An 18224-nucleotide genomic window follows, 5' to 3' on the forward strand; every position below is an offset into this window, starting at 1 on the left:
AAAAAGCTTAGGATAACCATAAGTAAGTTAAAATACTAAGATTTCTTTTATATATTTTAAATGTCACTGTCACTGTCATCCTGGTGCTCATTGATATGCTCGAGCGGGCATCCATTGTTAACTTTTAAAAATTCTTAACTCAATAAATTAGGTAAATATAGGATTAATGTTTTTAAAGTAAAATAGTTTTATTCATTGTAAGGAGAATGTGGGGAGGGAGAAGGAGGGGGAGAGAGAGAGAGAGAGAATGAATAAGGGGTTTTTTGTGGGTTTTGTTGTTGTTGTTGTTTGTTTGTTTTTTTTGTGCCACACTGAGTGATGATTAGGGCTTACACTCCTGGCTCTGCACTCAGGAATCATGACTGGCAGTGCTGAGAGGTTCTATATGGGATGTTAGGAACCAAACCCAGATTGGCCATTTACAAGGCATTTTTTTTTTCAAATTAGGCAACCTGTGAGTTATGTCTCTGGCCTGAACCATGTATATTTCAAGTGTCAATAGATGCTTCCAAATTACAGAAAGCATTTTAGACTCTTTTAAGTAGATATAGACGCATATTTATGTAAATTGCTAATTTGTTTTTCTCAATCTACTGTTTTTCCTGATGAAAAAACTGATGGCTGAGTATCTAGAGCTGTGGATTCTAGCCTTCTATCTGTGGATTTATCTCTTATTCTTTGTAGTATACAAAGAAAGACTGTTCAAGATTACAGCCATTTATAGATCAAAATAAGTAAATCCCCATTAATAGTTGTATTATTTAGTCAGTGTGGCATTACTGAAAAAGAAGTACCCCTCATATTATGGATATGTATTATGTTGTTGTTTCTGTGGTCACACCCTACTGTGCTCAGGCTCTGGCTCCTTTGGCTCTGCCCTCCGGAATTATCCCAGGCTTGGGTTGGGGAACTATATGGAAGTCGGGGATCAAACCCTGGTCAGCCACATGCAAGACAATTACCCAACCTTCTATACTATCTCTCCAGTCCCAGTAGAGTTATAATTTTGGTAATTCAATACTTAGCTTTTGTTCTTAGTATTTTATCTCAACATTATTAATAGTAATGGACAAGTAAGAGTGTAGATTAAGAGAATTCTTAACTAAAGTTCATTTTTAAATTTATTTTTTATTTGGGAGCTATACCCAGCTATGCTCAGAGGCTATTCCTTGCTCTGTGCTCAGGATTGACTCTTGGTAGTTCTAGGGAGGGGGCAATCAAATATGCTGAGGGTCAGCCATTTACAAGGTAAATCCCTTTTCCCTGTACTATCTCTCTGGCCCCTGTTTTGTTTTTTAATTTTAAATAAAAGCAATTGTTTTTACTGATGTGACTTGCATAACATGAGAAATCCATTGCTTATTTTAGCTTCCAGCACTGTCTATTGCTGAAACATTTTTATTAACCCACTTAGAAACCTAGTTCTCATTAGGAGTCAGTCTGTTTCCTTTTCCTTCCAGCTCCTGTCCAGTGATTTTTTTCAAATTGAAGTTTGCTTTTTTTCTTGCAGAATCCAAGAAAACAAGGGCCTGAGACCCAAGGCAGTACAGCGGAGTTAATTACAGGGCTCGTCCAGCTGGTTCCTCAGTCTCACATGCCAGAGATTGCTCAGGAAGCAATGGAGGTAAAGGACAAATGAGTTCTAGGCTCTTGAAGGGACAGTTTTAACTTTGTGCATCCTTAATGTTTCTTTGGTGTGTGGCTTTTGTGAGTGATAGATGTCATTTATAGACATAAAGAGTTGTCAAGAGTTATGTCATATGTTTGATTCTATATACCGTTTCATTAATTTTGTGGACATTTACTCTGCAGACATTTATAAAGTATGTAAATGTCTTGTTAATGGCATTTACTTGCTTTATGTTACATGTAAGAACAATATTGTACACATTCTTATAATTAATAAAAGAACTCAGATTCTTGGCCAAGCAGGGCAGACCCCACAGAGTCTGAGGATCCGGTGGTGCTGGAGGATGCTAGTGTCGCCATGGATAGAACTGGGGCCATATACATGCCCTGTGCACTTTAAGCCCTATATTATCTTCCTAGACCTGCAGTTCACCTATTTTTACTTTTTAATAGGCATTGATTTTTAAAAATAGGGATATAATCATAATCATAAAGTTCATGTAATCATAAACCAGGACGTAATGTGTACAAGCTAGTGGTTTTTATTATATTCACAAGGTTTACAATTGTAACTGCTATCTAATTTAGAACATTTGTGGTGTCTCTAGCAGCCATTAATCATTTTTTTAGATTATTATCATTATTTTGGGCTGGAGAGATAGTGCAGTGGGTAGGGCGTTCACCTTGCACATGGGCTGACCCGGGTTCGATTCCTCTGCCCCTCTCAGAGAACCCGGAAAGCTACCAAGAGTATCTCGCCTACATGGCAGAGTCTGGCAAGCTACCCATGGCATATTCGATATGCTAAAAACAGTAACAACAAGTCTCACAATGGAGATGTTACTGGTACCTGCTCGAGCATATCGACGAGCAACGGGATGATACAGTGATACATTGATTTGATTTTGCATTGCTGGGGATTGAATCCATTCCTTCTTGCATGCAAGGTGTATATTTGACCATTTTTCTCCTATATTCCTAGCCCAATCTGTGGCCTTTTATGCTGACTTCTTTCATTTAAAAGTATTGTAACTTTTACGGGTATTGTAGAATTAGTGCCTAACTCTTTTTTTTTTTTTTTTTTGGTATTGCCAAGTAATACTTTGTAACATGGATATGCCATATTACTCCTTTCTATTTTATTTCCAAAAATAAAAAAAAAATCTTGTGTTTTCATTGGCTTATATGATGGTTTACAATTGCTTTTTAGTATTATGGGATTTCAGAGGTTTAATTAGTCACAGTGTTATGGTTTATAGTATTATAGGACTGCAGAGATTTCATGTCATACTTATGTGTGTAATTGTCACTGCTATCTCCAGTTAAGGTCCACTGTATTCTCACCCTTAAAGACCCCTTTCTCGATTACCGCCTCTCTCTCCTTTCCCTTTGGTAATTATAGTTTTTGCCAAGTCTAGTAATTGTATTTTTTTTTGGTCACACCCAATGATGCACAGGGGTTACTCCTGGCTTATGCACTCAGGAATTATTCCCGGCGGTACTCAGGGGACCATATGGGATGCTGGGACTCAAACCTGGGTTGGCCGCATGCAATGCAAATGCCCTACCCATTGTGTATCTCTCCAGTCCCAGTAATTGTAATTTTTGTTTTGCTTTTTGGGTCACACCCAGCGATGCACAGGGATTATTCCTGGCTCTGCAATCAGGAATTACCCCTGGCGGTGCTCAGGGGACCATATGGGATGCTGGGGATCAAACCCGGGTCGGCCGTGTGCAAGGCAAACGCCCTACCAGCTATGCTATTGCTCCAGCCCCAGTAATTGTAATTTTAATAGTATTTTTCATTTCTTATATTTTGTTTTCCTTGTAATTCATAGTCCACATACCAGTGAAACTATTCGATAACTGTCTTCCACTTATCTCATTTGGTTTAATCACTTCAAGCATAATTTCATTTTTTAAAATGCAGATAGGCCAAGTTCCATTCATCTGTTTATCCTTTAACAGTTGAGATGGTTTCAAGTTTTTTGATACTAAGAATAATGAAATTTTGTATAATTTTTTATGTGTTGTGTATTTTCAGTAGACAGCTAGGACTAGAATTGCTGGATAGTATGGTAATATTGTTTAACTTTTGAGAAACTGCCAGATTTCATCAAAGTGACTACATTCTTTCATATTCCCTCTAGCAATGTATTGAGTATTTGAATATTTCCACATACTTGTCAGCACTTGTTGGCAAATAGAAGAAAAGTGTGGTTATATGTCTTTTTTTGTTATGATTATTCTAGTGGTTTTAAATGTAGTTGACTTAAAAAATTACTTGATAAGTAAAATTTTCAGTCTTACGGAGGTAGAATTTATACTTAATAAAATTGTAAGATTAGAATATTTCTAGTTACCTCCTAGAAGTTCTTTAGTTATTTTTATTTAATTAAAACAATGTAAAAAGTTTTAATTAAAAAAAGGGAATAGGGTGCAAAAATGTGACTCAGCAGTAGAGTGCATGCCACCTTGAATGTGTGAGACTCTATGTTTGATTCTCAGCTCTGCAAAATACCAAAAACAAAAACATTTTAAAAAATAGGGGCCAGGATCCAGAGAGATAGTACAGTGAGCAGGCCACTCACCTTGCCTGAGGCCGACCAGGTTTGATCCCTGTCATCATGTGGTCCCCTGAGCACCACCAGGAGTAATTGTTGAGTGCAGAGCAGGAGTATCCCTGAGCACTGTGGGTATGGCCCAGTAACAATCAAACAAAAAAATATGAATCACACCAGTGGACTGGAGAAGGGGGGTCATGTGGTAGCAGGGATTGAACTCAGGGCACTACATATGGTAGGCATGTGCTTGAGCTATCTCTCCAGTATCCCTACCTTTCTTTTTAAAAATCTTTTTGCACCCTACTTTCTGTGCCTGAGATCATTGGTCTGATTTCTGTCACTGTAGTTATTTTCGTTGTTTTTGGCGCAGTGCTCAGGATTTACTCCTTGCTCTGCACTCAGGAATCACTCCTGGCGGTGCTCGGGGTACCATATGGGATGAGGGAGATGACACTCAGGTTGGCTGTGTGCAAGGCAAGCACCTTATCGCCTGTACTGTCCGGCCCCAGGGCTACACATTTTTTTTTATTGCATATTTATACATACATGGTTGCTTTGGAGACTGTACACTGTACACTCTGCTGTTTTGCTGGGAATCCCAAATAGCAGGGATGCTGTTATTATGCTCAGTGCATGTGGGCACCCGTGGGGATCAGACCGGCAGGTTCATACTTGCAAGACAGAAGCTGTTTGCCACTGAATCATCCCCCAGGTCCCCTTCCCTTTCTCTGGTTATTGAAAAATAACTTACCTCTCTGTTCAAAAAGAATTCATGTCAGACAAGGTAGCTTCTACTTTTATCTTCTGACCTAGAAGAAAAAAATTATTATGAGTATTGATTTTGGTGAGTTCTCTTTATTTGGGGATTAATTTCATGTTCTTTGGTACTTGAATAATTTTATGAAGCAGTTTTTACATGTATACATACTGCTAACTTTAATTTGTTACTTATTTAACTTTATGTATATATGCCACTTAAAATAAGAATGCTAGGAATAAAGTTGTTCATTTTATGTATCTATTCCAAAATATCTGGGTTCTCCAGAATTTTTCTTTTATGCCTTATTTTGTAAGTTGAAGCTATAACTTAAAGTTCAATTTGTTAGCATTTGTAAAACAAATACTCCTGTGTTACATTTACTTAAAAATGTTAAATCTCTCCTTTTAAAACTTAAGGCTCTGCTGGTTCTTCATCAGTTAGATAGCATTGATTTGTGGAATCCTGATGCTCCTGTAGAAACATTTTGGGAAATCAGGTATATATACTTTAATTTTAAATTTTATTTGCAATAATCTTAATTTTTTGTCTTTGAATACTTGCTTTACAGTACTTAATTTATTGCAAAGCTTTATTTACTAATACCTTCAGAAGTTTTATGACTTTGTATTTTAATTGACTTAAAATTACTAATCAAAGTATTTATTGTTCCCACTAAAAGAATGCACAGCAATTTAGGAAACATTTTTATATTGTGCTTTATGTTCTTACTCAACCATAGAATACTGTTAATTGTTGCATTCTCTTATATTTCATGTTTCTGGGTATTACAACTGTATTTTTAAGAGTGTTAGTGTTGCTGGGACCAGAACAATAGTACAGTGGGTAGGGTGTTTGCCTTGCATGCGGCTGACCCAGGTTTGATCCCCAGCATCGCATAAGGTCCCCCAGCATCACCAGAAGTGATTCCTGAGTGCAGAGCTAGGAGCAACCCCTGAGCATTGTTGGGTATGACCCAAAAATTAAAAAAAAAAAAGTGTTAAGGTTGTAAGCACAGACTATTCAAATTCTCAATCAGTAATAATTCACGGATTTTTTTTTTTCTTTCTTTCTGGGTCACACCTGGCGATGCTCAGGAGTTACTTCTGGCTTTGCACTCAGGATTCACTCCTGGCGGTGCTCAGGGGACCATATGGGATGCTGGGAATTGAACCTGGGTCGGCCACATGTCAGCCGCATGCAAGGCAAATGCTCTATCTACTGTGCTATCGCTCGAGCCCCTCAAGGATTTTTTAAACTATGATCATTCATTAGGTTTTTTTTTTATAATATTAGAGTTTTGGAGAGTAAATTTCTCATGTCTGCACTGAAAGTGTCTGCACTGAAAGTATGTGGAAATTAATCTATTTCCTCGATTATTTAATAAAATATTGCCTTTAAATGGGCACAAAGGCACAGTACATTGAAGAAAGTATAAATGTATAAATCTCAAGTTTTGTTACTTTATGTTATGAAAACTAATCCATGAACTAACTTGTAGCTGAGTTAAGTATTCACTGCTAGGAGCCAGAATGATGGGACAGTGGTTGCAGCATTTATCTTGCAATGCGACTGATCTGGGTTTGGTCCCTGGCACCCCACAGGGCCCCAGAGCCCAGGCAGGAGTGATCTCTGATACTGGTATGATGGAATTGAGGTCTGAGGTTGGGAAAACTGTACATATGGAATTTGAGCATGGCTGATTGTAAAGTTGGGTGCTATGAATAACTTTGTAAATGTACAGTACCTCAATAAAAAATATGTATTTTTAAAATGTTCACTGGTAGTAAAGTACTGTAAACCACAGATATAACTTAAAATTTTCTCATTTCCAAATGAAAGGTAAGAACAGGTAAACTTAACTTTAATAATGTTTTAACTTTGTTATATCTAACCCAGTATATCTAGTAGATTATTTTACCATTTAATCAATAGACAACATACTAATAGTATTTTTTTCCAGTCTTTAAAGTTTGGTGTGTTTTGCACTTCTGTTGCAACTCAGTTGGGACAGGTCACACTTCATGTACTCAGTCCTAAGCCCTGCTCTGTCAGTGCAGCACTCGAGTTAGCAGTCAGTAAATATTTAGGTGTTGTGGGTCAGATAGTCTAGAATAACAGCAGAACCTGCTATTGGAGCATAAAAGCAGGCTTACATAATATATAAAATGAATATTCGAATAGGTGTGGCTGTGTTCCACTAAAATTTTATTTGCAAAAGTAAATGATGAGTTATGTTTGCTCTGTGGGCAGTTTCACGTAGACCTTCACTCTAAAGCACCAAGTTTGTAAACAAATCAAATAGCACTTAGTCTGGCCTGTCATTTATTTTCCTTTACAAAGGTGAGATGCGTGGATGAAACTCTTGGGAGTTTGGGGAGTAAGGAGCTTAATTGTACTTACTTTTAATTTTTTTAATAGATTCTGTAGACTTAATTCATATTTTATTTGATTATCAAATCTAAAGAGTAAAATAAGTTTTCTCTAAACTTGTTTCCATTCTGAAAAAAATGCTTTTTTAATGTATTGATTATACCTATACTGGTATATTTATTGTCAGTACTGGTAACAATGAGCTTTCTATTATTGCAGCTCACAAATGCTCTTTTATATCTGCAAGAAATTAACTAGTCATCAAATGCTTAGTAGCACAGAAATTCTTAAATGGTTACGGGAAATTTTGATCTGCAGGAATAAATTTCTTCTTAAGAATAAGGTAAGCACCAAGACCATACATGTTAACTCTATTACCTTAACTATCAACACATTACCTTAACTATAACAAAATTAAAAAAAAAAATAAGAAGAATAAGGTAAGCAAATTGGTATCTTTAAATATGAAAGAAAAAAAAAGAAAGAATATTTGGAATAGTAATAGGGTGAGATGGAGAAAGTATTTATTAGCCAAGTTAGATTCCTTGGTCTTCTCTGTCTTAGAAGATCCTCCAGGGAAATATAGGTGCAAAAGATATAGTGATAAATCAGCATTTATTTGTTGGTTTATTTATTTATTTTAATGGCCAGACTCAGAGCTCAGGGAGCCTGGGGCTATTCATGGGCAAGTGGTTCTGCAGAGCCTGGGAGACACCAAGGTCACACCTCTGGTGCCCGGGGCGGGGGGTGGGGGGGTGGGGTTGGGGGGTGTCATGTGGTGTGGGGATTGAGCTCAGTCTTTCCCATTCTAGGTAGATATTCTGCCACTTGAACTATTTCTCTAGTCTGGATCAAATTAACATTTATTTAGTTATTTTTTAGGCCACACCTGGTGGTGCTGAGGAGCTTTGCAGACCATATGGGGTGCCAGGGATCCAACCCCAGTCGACCACTTGACCACTTATGTGGCAAATTCCTTACCTACTGTAACTTTTTTCCAGCTCCTAAAAATTAATATTTACAAAATTATCAGGAGAGACTCGCCTTGCATTTTGATACCCTGGGTTTGATCACAAGCATTCCAACAACAAATTATTATTCAAAGACTTAAGCCAAGACTATTCAAATCTTAAGGCCACTATCCCAAGAAACTCTAATTATGTAACCAGGATTCTGTGGAAGGCCTAGGAGGAATGGGGGTTGCTACAATCAAAGTAGCTAACATATTTTCTCTTCTCAAGTTTATTCATGTGAGTTGGGTTTTAGACCATTTCAAAGAATAGTATTAATCAAGAAATGGAAGAGAAGAGGCTGAAAATCCAGTCTAGATTCACTTTAGTTCTCTTATAAAGGTTTTACTTTTTGGGACTCCAGTGGTCAAGCATAAGTGATACAAAGACCTATGTGAGATTCTGGTTTAGATCCCTGATACTGCATGCCCACACCCCAGCACAGCAGGACTCAGCCCCAAGCACTATCAGGTGTGTGTCCCCACAACATTAAAAGAAATAGACCACACTTTAAAAAATAGGTGTTTTTCTCCTTAGGGGTGAGTAAAAATTTTGATTCTGAACTTGTTGAACTTTTATTTTCCTTCTCATTCTATTTACTATTTTTTTAAAAAAATTTTTTTAGGGTCACACCTGGCTCAGTGCTCAGGGCTTATTGATGGCTTTTTGCTCAGAGAGCACACCTGTCAGTGCTTAGGGGACCATATAGGGTACTAGAAATTGAACTTGAGCCAACCATATGCAAGGCAAATACCTTACCCAGTATACTATCTTTTTGGCCCCTGAAAGATAATAAAACATACTGAGGAGGAGGTTGTTGGGAATAGAGAAGAACCATTAAGTTCCTATTAGGATAACATTTCTGTAATTAGGCCATTAAAATATTTTTCAGGACTGGAGGGATAGTACAGGAGGTAAAGCACTTGACTTATATGCAGCTGTGATGACCATAACCCTGGTTTCAGCCCCCAGCACCACATATCCCCAGTACCTGAATCTACTGTGTTCACTCCTGAACACAGAACCAGGAATAGGGGAATAGCTTCTGAGTACTACTCAGTGTGGGTCATTGTGCTCCCCCTAACCCCCCTCCCTTCTATATGGCGTAGATTTGGGAGCAGTCGATCTAATGAATTTTATCCATTTATAAAATCAAAACTATAACTTTTAAATGTATCAAATTCATGTTTCTTGGTCTATATGCAACTTTTAAATTTTCTTTGTTTAGAAATGGATTGAGTTGGGTTTATTCACACCTTACTTATCTTGAAATTTGACATCATTGAACAATAGAGATTAGACTCTGGAGTTCCATACTTTTAATTTTATGATACAATTTCCCAGAGTATAAGCATTAGTTTCTCAATAATGAATTTGTAGTACTCTGCTGAGCAAAATCTCTTTTGAACTTGGCATGCAGTATTATGGGTCCAGAGAAATTTTATCTCAAAGGAGTAAACTTCCAATAAACCTGGACAAAAATCTGATGGTAGAAAATTATTTGTAATTAACTGAAAATTACATGATATTTTTTAATCTAGTTGATTATTGTTGATGTTTTGCTTGTGTCCATGTTAATTTATGTGTTTGGAATTTGTTATTTCTGATGATTTGAAGGGTAGAAAGCTAAAGGAGTTTAAAAGACATTAAACAAACATTAGCTATGCTAATGTTTAGTACTACTGTACTAAACTGGGTTTCTAATGAATAGTGAACTTCCAGTTAAGATGAGAGATAGAAGTTGGGAGGAAACATTATCTATGATAATCTCAAAAGGATAAAATATACAAAGCATTTGTTTCTCTTGATTTTTTTAATGTCTTGCTAAGGTTTCCTTGTTTCCTCTTTTATAGCAGGCAGATAGAAGTTCCTGTCATTTTCACTTCCTTTGTGGGGTTGGATGTGATGTTCCTTCAAGTGGAACTACTACTCAGATGTCCATGGACCATGAAGATTTCCTTCGTACTTGTACTCCTGGAGCCTCTCTCCGAAAAGGAAAAGGAAATTTGTCTGTTGTAAGCAGCATCTTTGATAGTTTTTCCTGTATTATTATTATCATATTCTTTGTTATTTTCTGAATGAAAATTGATAATTTCACCTATATATTATAGCACAACAAAGAATTGTTTGGACTGTAGTTCTGTCACTGCTCTTTGTGGAACTATGGGCAAGTTCCTAACATCTTTTGTCTCAGTTCTCAACTTAAAGTAAGATTCTTATCCCAAAGTTGTTGTCAAATGATCTCATAAATAAATAGCACTTAAGTATTTAGCTCTTGCAGTTATAACTGAGAGCTGTAATTACTATAAAGATCTGCCCCATGAGAAAGACTTCATAAACTCTTGAAGTATAAAAGTTGTAACAACTGGGACCAGAGAGATAGCATAGTGGGTGAGATGCTTGCCTTTCATGTGATTGACCCAGGTACCATATATTCCATTCGATCCCTGGTACCATATATTGGCCCCTCAGGCCTCACCAGGAATCATCCCTGAGTACAGAACCAGGAATAAGCCCTGAGCACAGCTAGTGTGGCCCTAAAACACACACAAAACAGAACCAAAAAGTTGCAACAACTCACGAGAGGGAAAAAAATGTATTACTTGATATTATAGAGAAGTGTGTCTTTGATATTTGCTTATTGCCTTGTTCCTTTTAAAGGTAAAACTATATGGACCAGAGAGATAGTGGAGTGGTTAAGGTGCTTGCCTTATACATGGCCAACCCATGTTTGATCCCTGGCATCCTGTATGGTCCCCTGAGCATGCCAGGAGTGATTCCTGAATGCAGAACCAGGAATAATCCCTGAGTACAGCCGAGGGTGGCCCCCAAACCAGACAAAATAAATAAGTAAATCATTCACTCTATCACTGTCACTGTCTTCCGTTGTTCATTGATTTGCTTGAGCGGGTGCCAGTAACGGTTCCATTCGTCCCTGTCCCATGCTAGTGTAGCCCGATGGTGTATTGGGGGCTCTTTCAGGATCAAGGGAATGAGGACCATCATTGTTACTGTATTTGGCATATCCAGTATGCCATGGGTAGCTTGCCAGGCTCTGCCGAGTGGGTGGGATACTCTCGGTAGTATCGGTGTTACTGTATTTGGCATATCCAGTATGCTATGGGTAGCTTGCCAGGCTCTGTCGAGTGGGTGGGATACTCTGAGAGGGACAGAGGCTTTTGGGACAACCTCTAATTGCCTTTACAGGTGTTCCCAGTCTACCGAATGTAAGCTTTTGGTTGACTGGCATGTTGTAACGATCTCACACTGATAAACACGCACCTACCTGCATCTCTGGGCAGCACCTGGGACATCTGCGGCCTCAGGTTGATCTCTATGAGGTTGATGGAGTGTGCCTGGAGGCTGTTGAGCAGCTGGCAGAGCAGGACCTTATCATGGAGGGTCTGTGCCAGGTCAAACATCTGCGCCGAGTCCCAGGTCACCCCGTGGCTGGCTGACAGCACCCCACAGTGGATGAACCACTGTGTGCACTGCCGCCATGGCTATATGTCTGACGGCGATGCTGCAGCCTCGGCCGCAGTTTCTCCATGCCCCGCCGACACCATTCTGTCCGAATCTCGTGAAACAGCCAGCGATGTCCATCAGGAATCACGCGTAGAGTTCCACGCCTGGCGTGCTGAACCACGTGTTGTCTAAGGCAAGATGGTGAGCTGGTTTGGGAGAGCATGAGGGGTTCTGTTGGCATTGGCGCCATCTTGCCTCCAATCTATAGCTGAGCTGGAGGTGGTTTGTGGGTGGTGTCTCCCATATATCTAACTTTGGGCCATTTAATTTCATAGTGAACTTGGTCCCAAGTTGTTGGGGTCTGGCCAAAGGCACAGCAGCAGTTTTGAGGTATTTGGAAGTCTGAAGGCACCATCACTGATATAATCGTCCCACAGGTACAGGTTGACTTGCTGGTCGTACCATACCCCTTGAATTGAACACCCTCTGTGTTTCTAAACAGTGTTGAGAAATGTTGAGTTATGTCTGACATAACAAGATTGTAGTAATAACCTTTTATCCTAAATCCAATGGGTAATCCTGTGAAGAGGGGTGAACGGTGGTAAAACTACAAATGTGCTTTTGAGAGGATTCGTTTAATTGAAATACAGTGATAGATGTCCATCTAGCATCTAGCAAATCTTGCTATGTGCACAGAAAATATATAATGTGGATGTAGGTATAATGGATATCAAATTCAGTGACTATAAAGCCTCTAGTTCAACATAAAAATATCTTGGTAGATACTCTTCAGATTGTTAGATTTCCTAATTTTCAGTTTGAACTAGTATAGGTTATTGTATGCAGATATTTACTATAACTAGTTTTTTGCATTTTTGGGCTTTATAAGTAGCATCACCCAGGTTATATATTATCTGCCTCCTATTCTGACTTCAGGATAGTGCAGCAGGATGCAGTGGTACCCCACCGATATGTCGGCAAGCCCAGACCAAACTAGAAGTGGCTCTCTACATGTTTCTATGGAGCCCTGACACTGAAGCTGTTTTGGTGGCCATGTCCTGCTTCCGCCACCTCTGTGAGGAAGCAGATATCCGGTGTGGAGTGGATGAAGTGTCAGTGCACAACTTTTTACCCAACTATAACACATTTATGGAGTTTGCCTCTGTCAGCAATATGATGTCAACAGGTAAGTTTTTATTCAGTCTGCCTTGAATCACATGGCTTCTGGTTGTGCTAGGAATATAGGAATATATTCAAAACTGTTTCTTTGTAAGTTGACTTACAGTAACTTTCCTGAAATCCTTCTCTGCAGCCAAAATGAAAATAAATAACATTTGAAATAAATTCACTGAGTACTATTGTGTGGAAAAATAGCAGTGTAAATTGCTGTCACAAGATTTTGTTGCTTACTGTGTTTGAATTATGTGATGTTTCATACAAATTAGTACATTTGTGTGGGTTGGGAGGAACTTGTGTGTGTGTTTGAGCTATACCTGGTGGTGCTCAGGATTCACTCCTGAGGGGCAGGCAAGGCAAATATCTTAACCCTGCACACTCTCTCTGACTTCCATCACATTAGTATATGTTTTGAATAAATATAGGTGGGAGTAGCTATTTTATGATTCTGGCATTATGGAATCTAAGTTAAATGCCTTTCCTATGAGGTTGGTGGAAGGAAGTTTCCCGCTTTATCATTTGCTGTATTTGTTCCACTCCTGCTCTGCCTGTTGGGTTGGGCTTGTCAGGTTCTCTGCTGGCAAGGACTCTACCTGCATTAAATTGGTTTGTTACTGTCTTTGCTTAGGAAGAGCAGCACTTCAGAAAAGAGTGATGGCACTATTAAGGCGCATCGAGCATCCCACTGCAGGAAATACTGAGGTATGGCCTAAGCAGCAAAAATACTCCTCCCCTTCTTCACCCTCAGTTTTATTTACTTATTTATTTAGGTTCATACTTGCTGCTTAGAGGGGTCACTCCTGGTGGTTCCTGGGGAACCCACACATTCTACCTGTGCTACTGCCCTTTAAGTTCTCCCCATACTTTTAATTTTTCCCCACTTTAAACACCATGGTTTACAAGGTTGTCTGTGATGCATTTGTTAGACATTCACTGTGACCTTCCCTTTACATTGTCCCCATTTTCACAACTACCTGTCGAGCTTGCCCTCATAGAAGGCTCAAAATCATTTATTTCATATTTCTTGTTGTCTATTAAATGGCTAATGGAGTTACAAAAAAATACTTACGTAAATAAAAAATTGTGAAAATTGTTATTTCTCACGATGTGGGCAATAAGTCTTTGAGGGTCTACTAAGCTATTGTTGCTGGTTGAGCCTTCTGTGTTAATGTTTTTGTTAATTGGACTTGGTTGGTTTCTATGTTATATTCCCATCCAATCTCGTCTCCTGCTACTGGGATATTAGTGTTGTAGAATTTGGAGATGTCTTGTGGCTGTACACTCCAGAAAATCCAGAATATTTATCTGGGTAGCTTACATGGAAGCACTTGTAGAATGTGAGTATGGTTGCCAGGGTCCCAATTTTAGAACCTCTATGGTGTGTGTATGTGTGTGTGTGTGTGCGTGCGTGTGTAAATATAAATATATGACCAGGTATAGCTTTTGAATTTAAGTAGTATATTATTATATACTTAAAGAAGGCCTTTGATTCTATTGAGACTGAAGCGGTCATCGAAGCCCTAGCCAACAGGGCATTCAAACTCAGTATATCAAAACCCTCCGTGAGCTGTGTTGTGGATTCACCACCAGGATCTCACCATTCTACAAGGAAGTGATCATTGATGTAAAGAGAGGGGTGTGGCAGGGTGATACTATTTCACCAAAACTCTTCAGTGCCACCCTCGAGAATATCATGGGACGACTGGAATGGGAAGGAATGGGAGTGAAGATAGACGCTCGGCAATTACACCACCTCCGCTTCGCTGATGACATCATTCTCATAACGCCAAACATTAGCCAAGCGGCACAAATGCTGGTCAACTTGGACCACGAGTGTGGAAAGGTCGGATTGCAGCTGAATCTCAACAAGACAATGCTCATGAAAAACGAACTAGTCCCTGAAGCTCCATTTGCTCTCAATGGAACGAACATCTCTGAATGCAGCAGCTGTGTGTAATTGGGTCGAGAAATCAGCATGAGGAACGTCTTGGCACCAGAACTACACAGGAGGAAGAGAGCAGCGTTGGAATGCCTTCAAGAGTGTCGAAGAAGTGGTTAAGAGGACCAAGAACCTCCAATTCCGTGCACATCTTTTCGATTCCACCGTTCTTCCTGCACTGACATATGCCTTCAGAGACCTGGGCCCTACACAAACAGAATGAGAACACTAGTCGGGTATTCCAAAGAGGAATTAAAAGAGCTATGCTAGGAGTATCACATTTCACTCAAGTGAGAGAAGGAATCCAGAGTTCTGACCTCCGTCAACGGTCAAGAATCAGGGATGTTGTCTCGTTTGCCAAGGCATCAAAAATCAGATGGGCCAGTCATGTAATGTGATTCAGAGACGACTGATGAACTAGAGCTGTTACTGACTGGATTCCATGGGACATCAGAAGACCGAGTGGCCGCCCACCAACTAGATGGTCAGATTTCTTCGTCAAATCCCTGAATGAATGATTTGAGGCTCTTCCTTTTCCTGGAGCAAGCAGATATCATTGGGCTGCACTAGCACTCGACACGGACAAACGGCAATGTTACTGGCTCCCGCTTGAGCAAATGGAAGATCAACGGGACGACAAGTGATACAAGTGATATTATTATATTAACAATATAATACCAAGCTTGAAGCATGTCATTTTTATTTATTATTTGCTTGTTTTGGGGCCTCACCTGGCAGTGCTTAGGGGACCATATGGGATGCTAAGGATTAAGCACATGTTGGCTGCATGCAAAGGAGGCACCTTACCCGCCTGTACTATCTTCTCTGACCACAAACATGTCTATTGTTAAGTGATTTTAAGCTCTAGGTTTATTTAAAAGTTGCTTTCAAATGATAATTGCTTTCATTTTAGGCTTGGGAAGACACACATGCAAAGTGGGAACAAGCTACAAAATTAATCCTTAACTATCCAAAAGCCAAAATGGAAGATGGCCAGGTAAGTTAGTAAAGTTGATTTTGTTTTTTTCTAAATCTGCTTAAACATTTACACATCAGTAGTTGTGGGTTTTTGTTTTGTTTTGTTTTTTAAGTTCTTGTTTGTGGTCTTTTGGTGTGTGTGGTGCTGGGAATTCAGCCCAGAACCTTGCACGTGCATGTGCTCTACCACTAAGCTACACACCTGCCATTCAGTACTTTTTTTTTTTTTTGCTTTTTGAGTCACAACTGGCGATGCCCTGGGGTTACTCCTAGCTCTGCACTCAGAAATTATGCCTGGTGGTGCTCAGGGGAGCATATGGGATGCTGGGAATCGAATCTGGGTTGGCCGCATGCAAGGCAGATGCCCTACCCTCTATGCTATCGTTCCAGCCCCTCAGTACATTTTTTTTAAAGCAGGGAGGACAGTGTTATTTGGGCCATACCCAGCCATATCTAATGGTCACTCTTGGGTGTATGTTCAGGAGTCATTCCTGGCAGTACTCAGGAGAACATAGGTAGTGCAAGGGACCAAACTGAGTTTGGCTACATGTAGGGCAAGTGCTTAACCTCTGTACTATCTCTCTTTTCACATATCTATCTATCTATCTATCTATCTATCTATCTATCTATCTATCTATCTATCTATCTATATATGTATATGTGTGTGTGTGTGTGTGTGTGTGTGTGTGTGTGTGTGTGTGAGAGAGAGAAAGGATTGGTGTTGAAACATTGTATGCTTGATGCCTGAAACCCAATCGTGAGTAACTTTGTAATTCATGGTGACTAAATCAAATTTTTAAGAAGTTGCTTAAAAATTTATATGGCAGGCTTAAGTTTATATTTTTCAAATATGAAGTGTATGTTTTTGTCATGGAAGAAGTGCTGGATTAAAAAAAAGTAGTTTGTTAATAAGCTGGGGAAATTGAATAGTGGGCAGGGAGCTTGCCTTGAGCAGGACTGACACAGGTTCAGTTCCTGGCATCCTCTATGGACCTCCCAAGTCTTACAGGGTGTGATCCCAGAGTGCAGAGCTAAGAATAAGCCCTCAGCACTGCTGGATATGACCCTAAAACAAGAAGCGGTTTGTCAACTCTGCAGACCAATTAAGTTTGAATTAATGTTTTCGCTAATAATTTTGTTTCTAGACTCCTGATAGTCTTCACAAGACCATTGTTAAAAGGCGAATGTCTCATGTGAGCGGGGGAGGATCCATAGATCTGTCTGACGCTGACTCCTTACAGGAGTGGATCAACATGACTGGCTTCCTTTGTGCTCTCGGGGGAGTGTGCCTACAGCAGAGAAGCAATTCTGGACTGGCAACCTATAGCCCACCCATGGGCCCAGTCAGTGAACGAAAAGGTTCAATGATTTCGGTAATGTCCTCAGAAGGAAATGCAGATACACCTGTCAGCAAATTCATGGATCGCCTGCTATCCTTGATGGTGTGTAACCATGAGAAAGTGGGGCTGCAGATACGGACAAATGTCAAGGATCTGGTGGGTCTAGAACTGAGTCCTGCTCTTTATCCAATGCTGTTTAACAAATTGAAGAATACTATCAGCAAGTTTTTTGACTCGCAGGGACAGGTAAAGTATTATTCCCCCCCACACACTCAATATGAATAGAGTGAATTGTTTGAAGTTATTAAGCCCTTTTCTTTTGACTTTTTTTCCCTTTTGATTTTTTCAATTAGTTACTGGCATGAACATTACTCAAAAAATTTTTAATGCAAAACAAATAATTTATTATAAATATCAACTTGCTTTTTAGAACTTTAGTGCATGGGTATGTCTGGGATTATGAATGTTTTGGGTATGGATATATGTGTTGATATAGTTATGTGCTTGTGTGGATATTTACCTGCGGGTGCATTTTTGCATGTATATGAACATCTAGACCTGGAAATTTCAACGTCTGATTGCTATGTATTGATTATAAAATGTATTTTGTTCTTTGTGTAGGTTTTACTGACTGACACCAATACTCAATTTGTAGAGCAAACCATAGCTATAATGAAGAACTTACTAGATAATCATACTGAAGGCAGCTCCGAACATCTAGGGCAAGCTAGCATTGAAACAATGATGTTAAATTTGGTCAGGTAAGCACTATACCAAAAATTGATAGAAATATGTTAGTATTGGTAGTTGTTACAGAAATGATTTTCTCTCCTTTTCTTCATTGCATCCAAATTAATGTGTGACATAAGCAAACCAGAAGTTACCTATGTTCTCATATGAGTAAAATCTTAATTTTTGTAGATATATTTAACCACTTTACTTAGAGATTAAAGCATTTAGAATATCTTCTCTTTTGCTTATATATGATTTTTT

At 39.1% G+C, this 18224-nt stretch overlaps 1 protein-coding gene across 9 annotated transcripts in view; it reads left to right on the forward strand.

Annotated features, from left to right (window-relative positions):
* NF1 (neurofibromin 1) overlaps positions 1-18224 on the forward strand; it is a 294661-nt gene that overhangs the window by 107735 nt on the left and 168702 nt on the right. For all 9 annotated transcript variants that reach the window (XM_055131786.1, XM_055131777.1, XM_055131782.1 and 6 more), the window contains 9 exons: positions 1511-1624; positions 5370-5449; positions 7543-7666; positions 10187-10348; positions 12735-12984; positions 13603-13676; positions 15827-15910; positions 17037-17477; positions 17853-17992. In XM_055131786.1, coding sequence (XP_054987761.1) covers positions 1511-1624; positions 5370-5449; positions 7543-7666; positions 10187-10348; positions 12735-12984; positions 13603-13676; positions 15827-15910; positions 17037-17477; positions 17853-17992 — 1469 coding nt within the window. The remainder of the gene's footprint in view (positions 1-1510; positions 1625-5369; positions 5450-7542; positions 7667-10186; positions 10349-12734; positions 12985-13602; positions 13677-15826; positions 15911-17036; positions 17478-17852; positions 17993-18224) is intronic.

Source organism: Sorex araneus, chromosome 3 (assembly GCF_027595985.1).
Source record: "Sorex araneus isolate mSorAra2 chromosome 3, mSorAra2.pri, whole genome shotgun sequence".
In the NCBI taxonomy this organism is placed as follows: domain Eukaryota; kingdom Metazoa; phylum Chordata; class Mammalia; order Eulipotyphla; family Soricidae; genus Sorex; species Sorex araneus.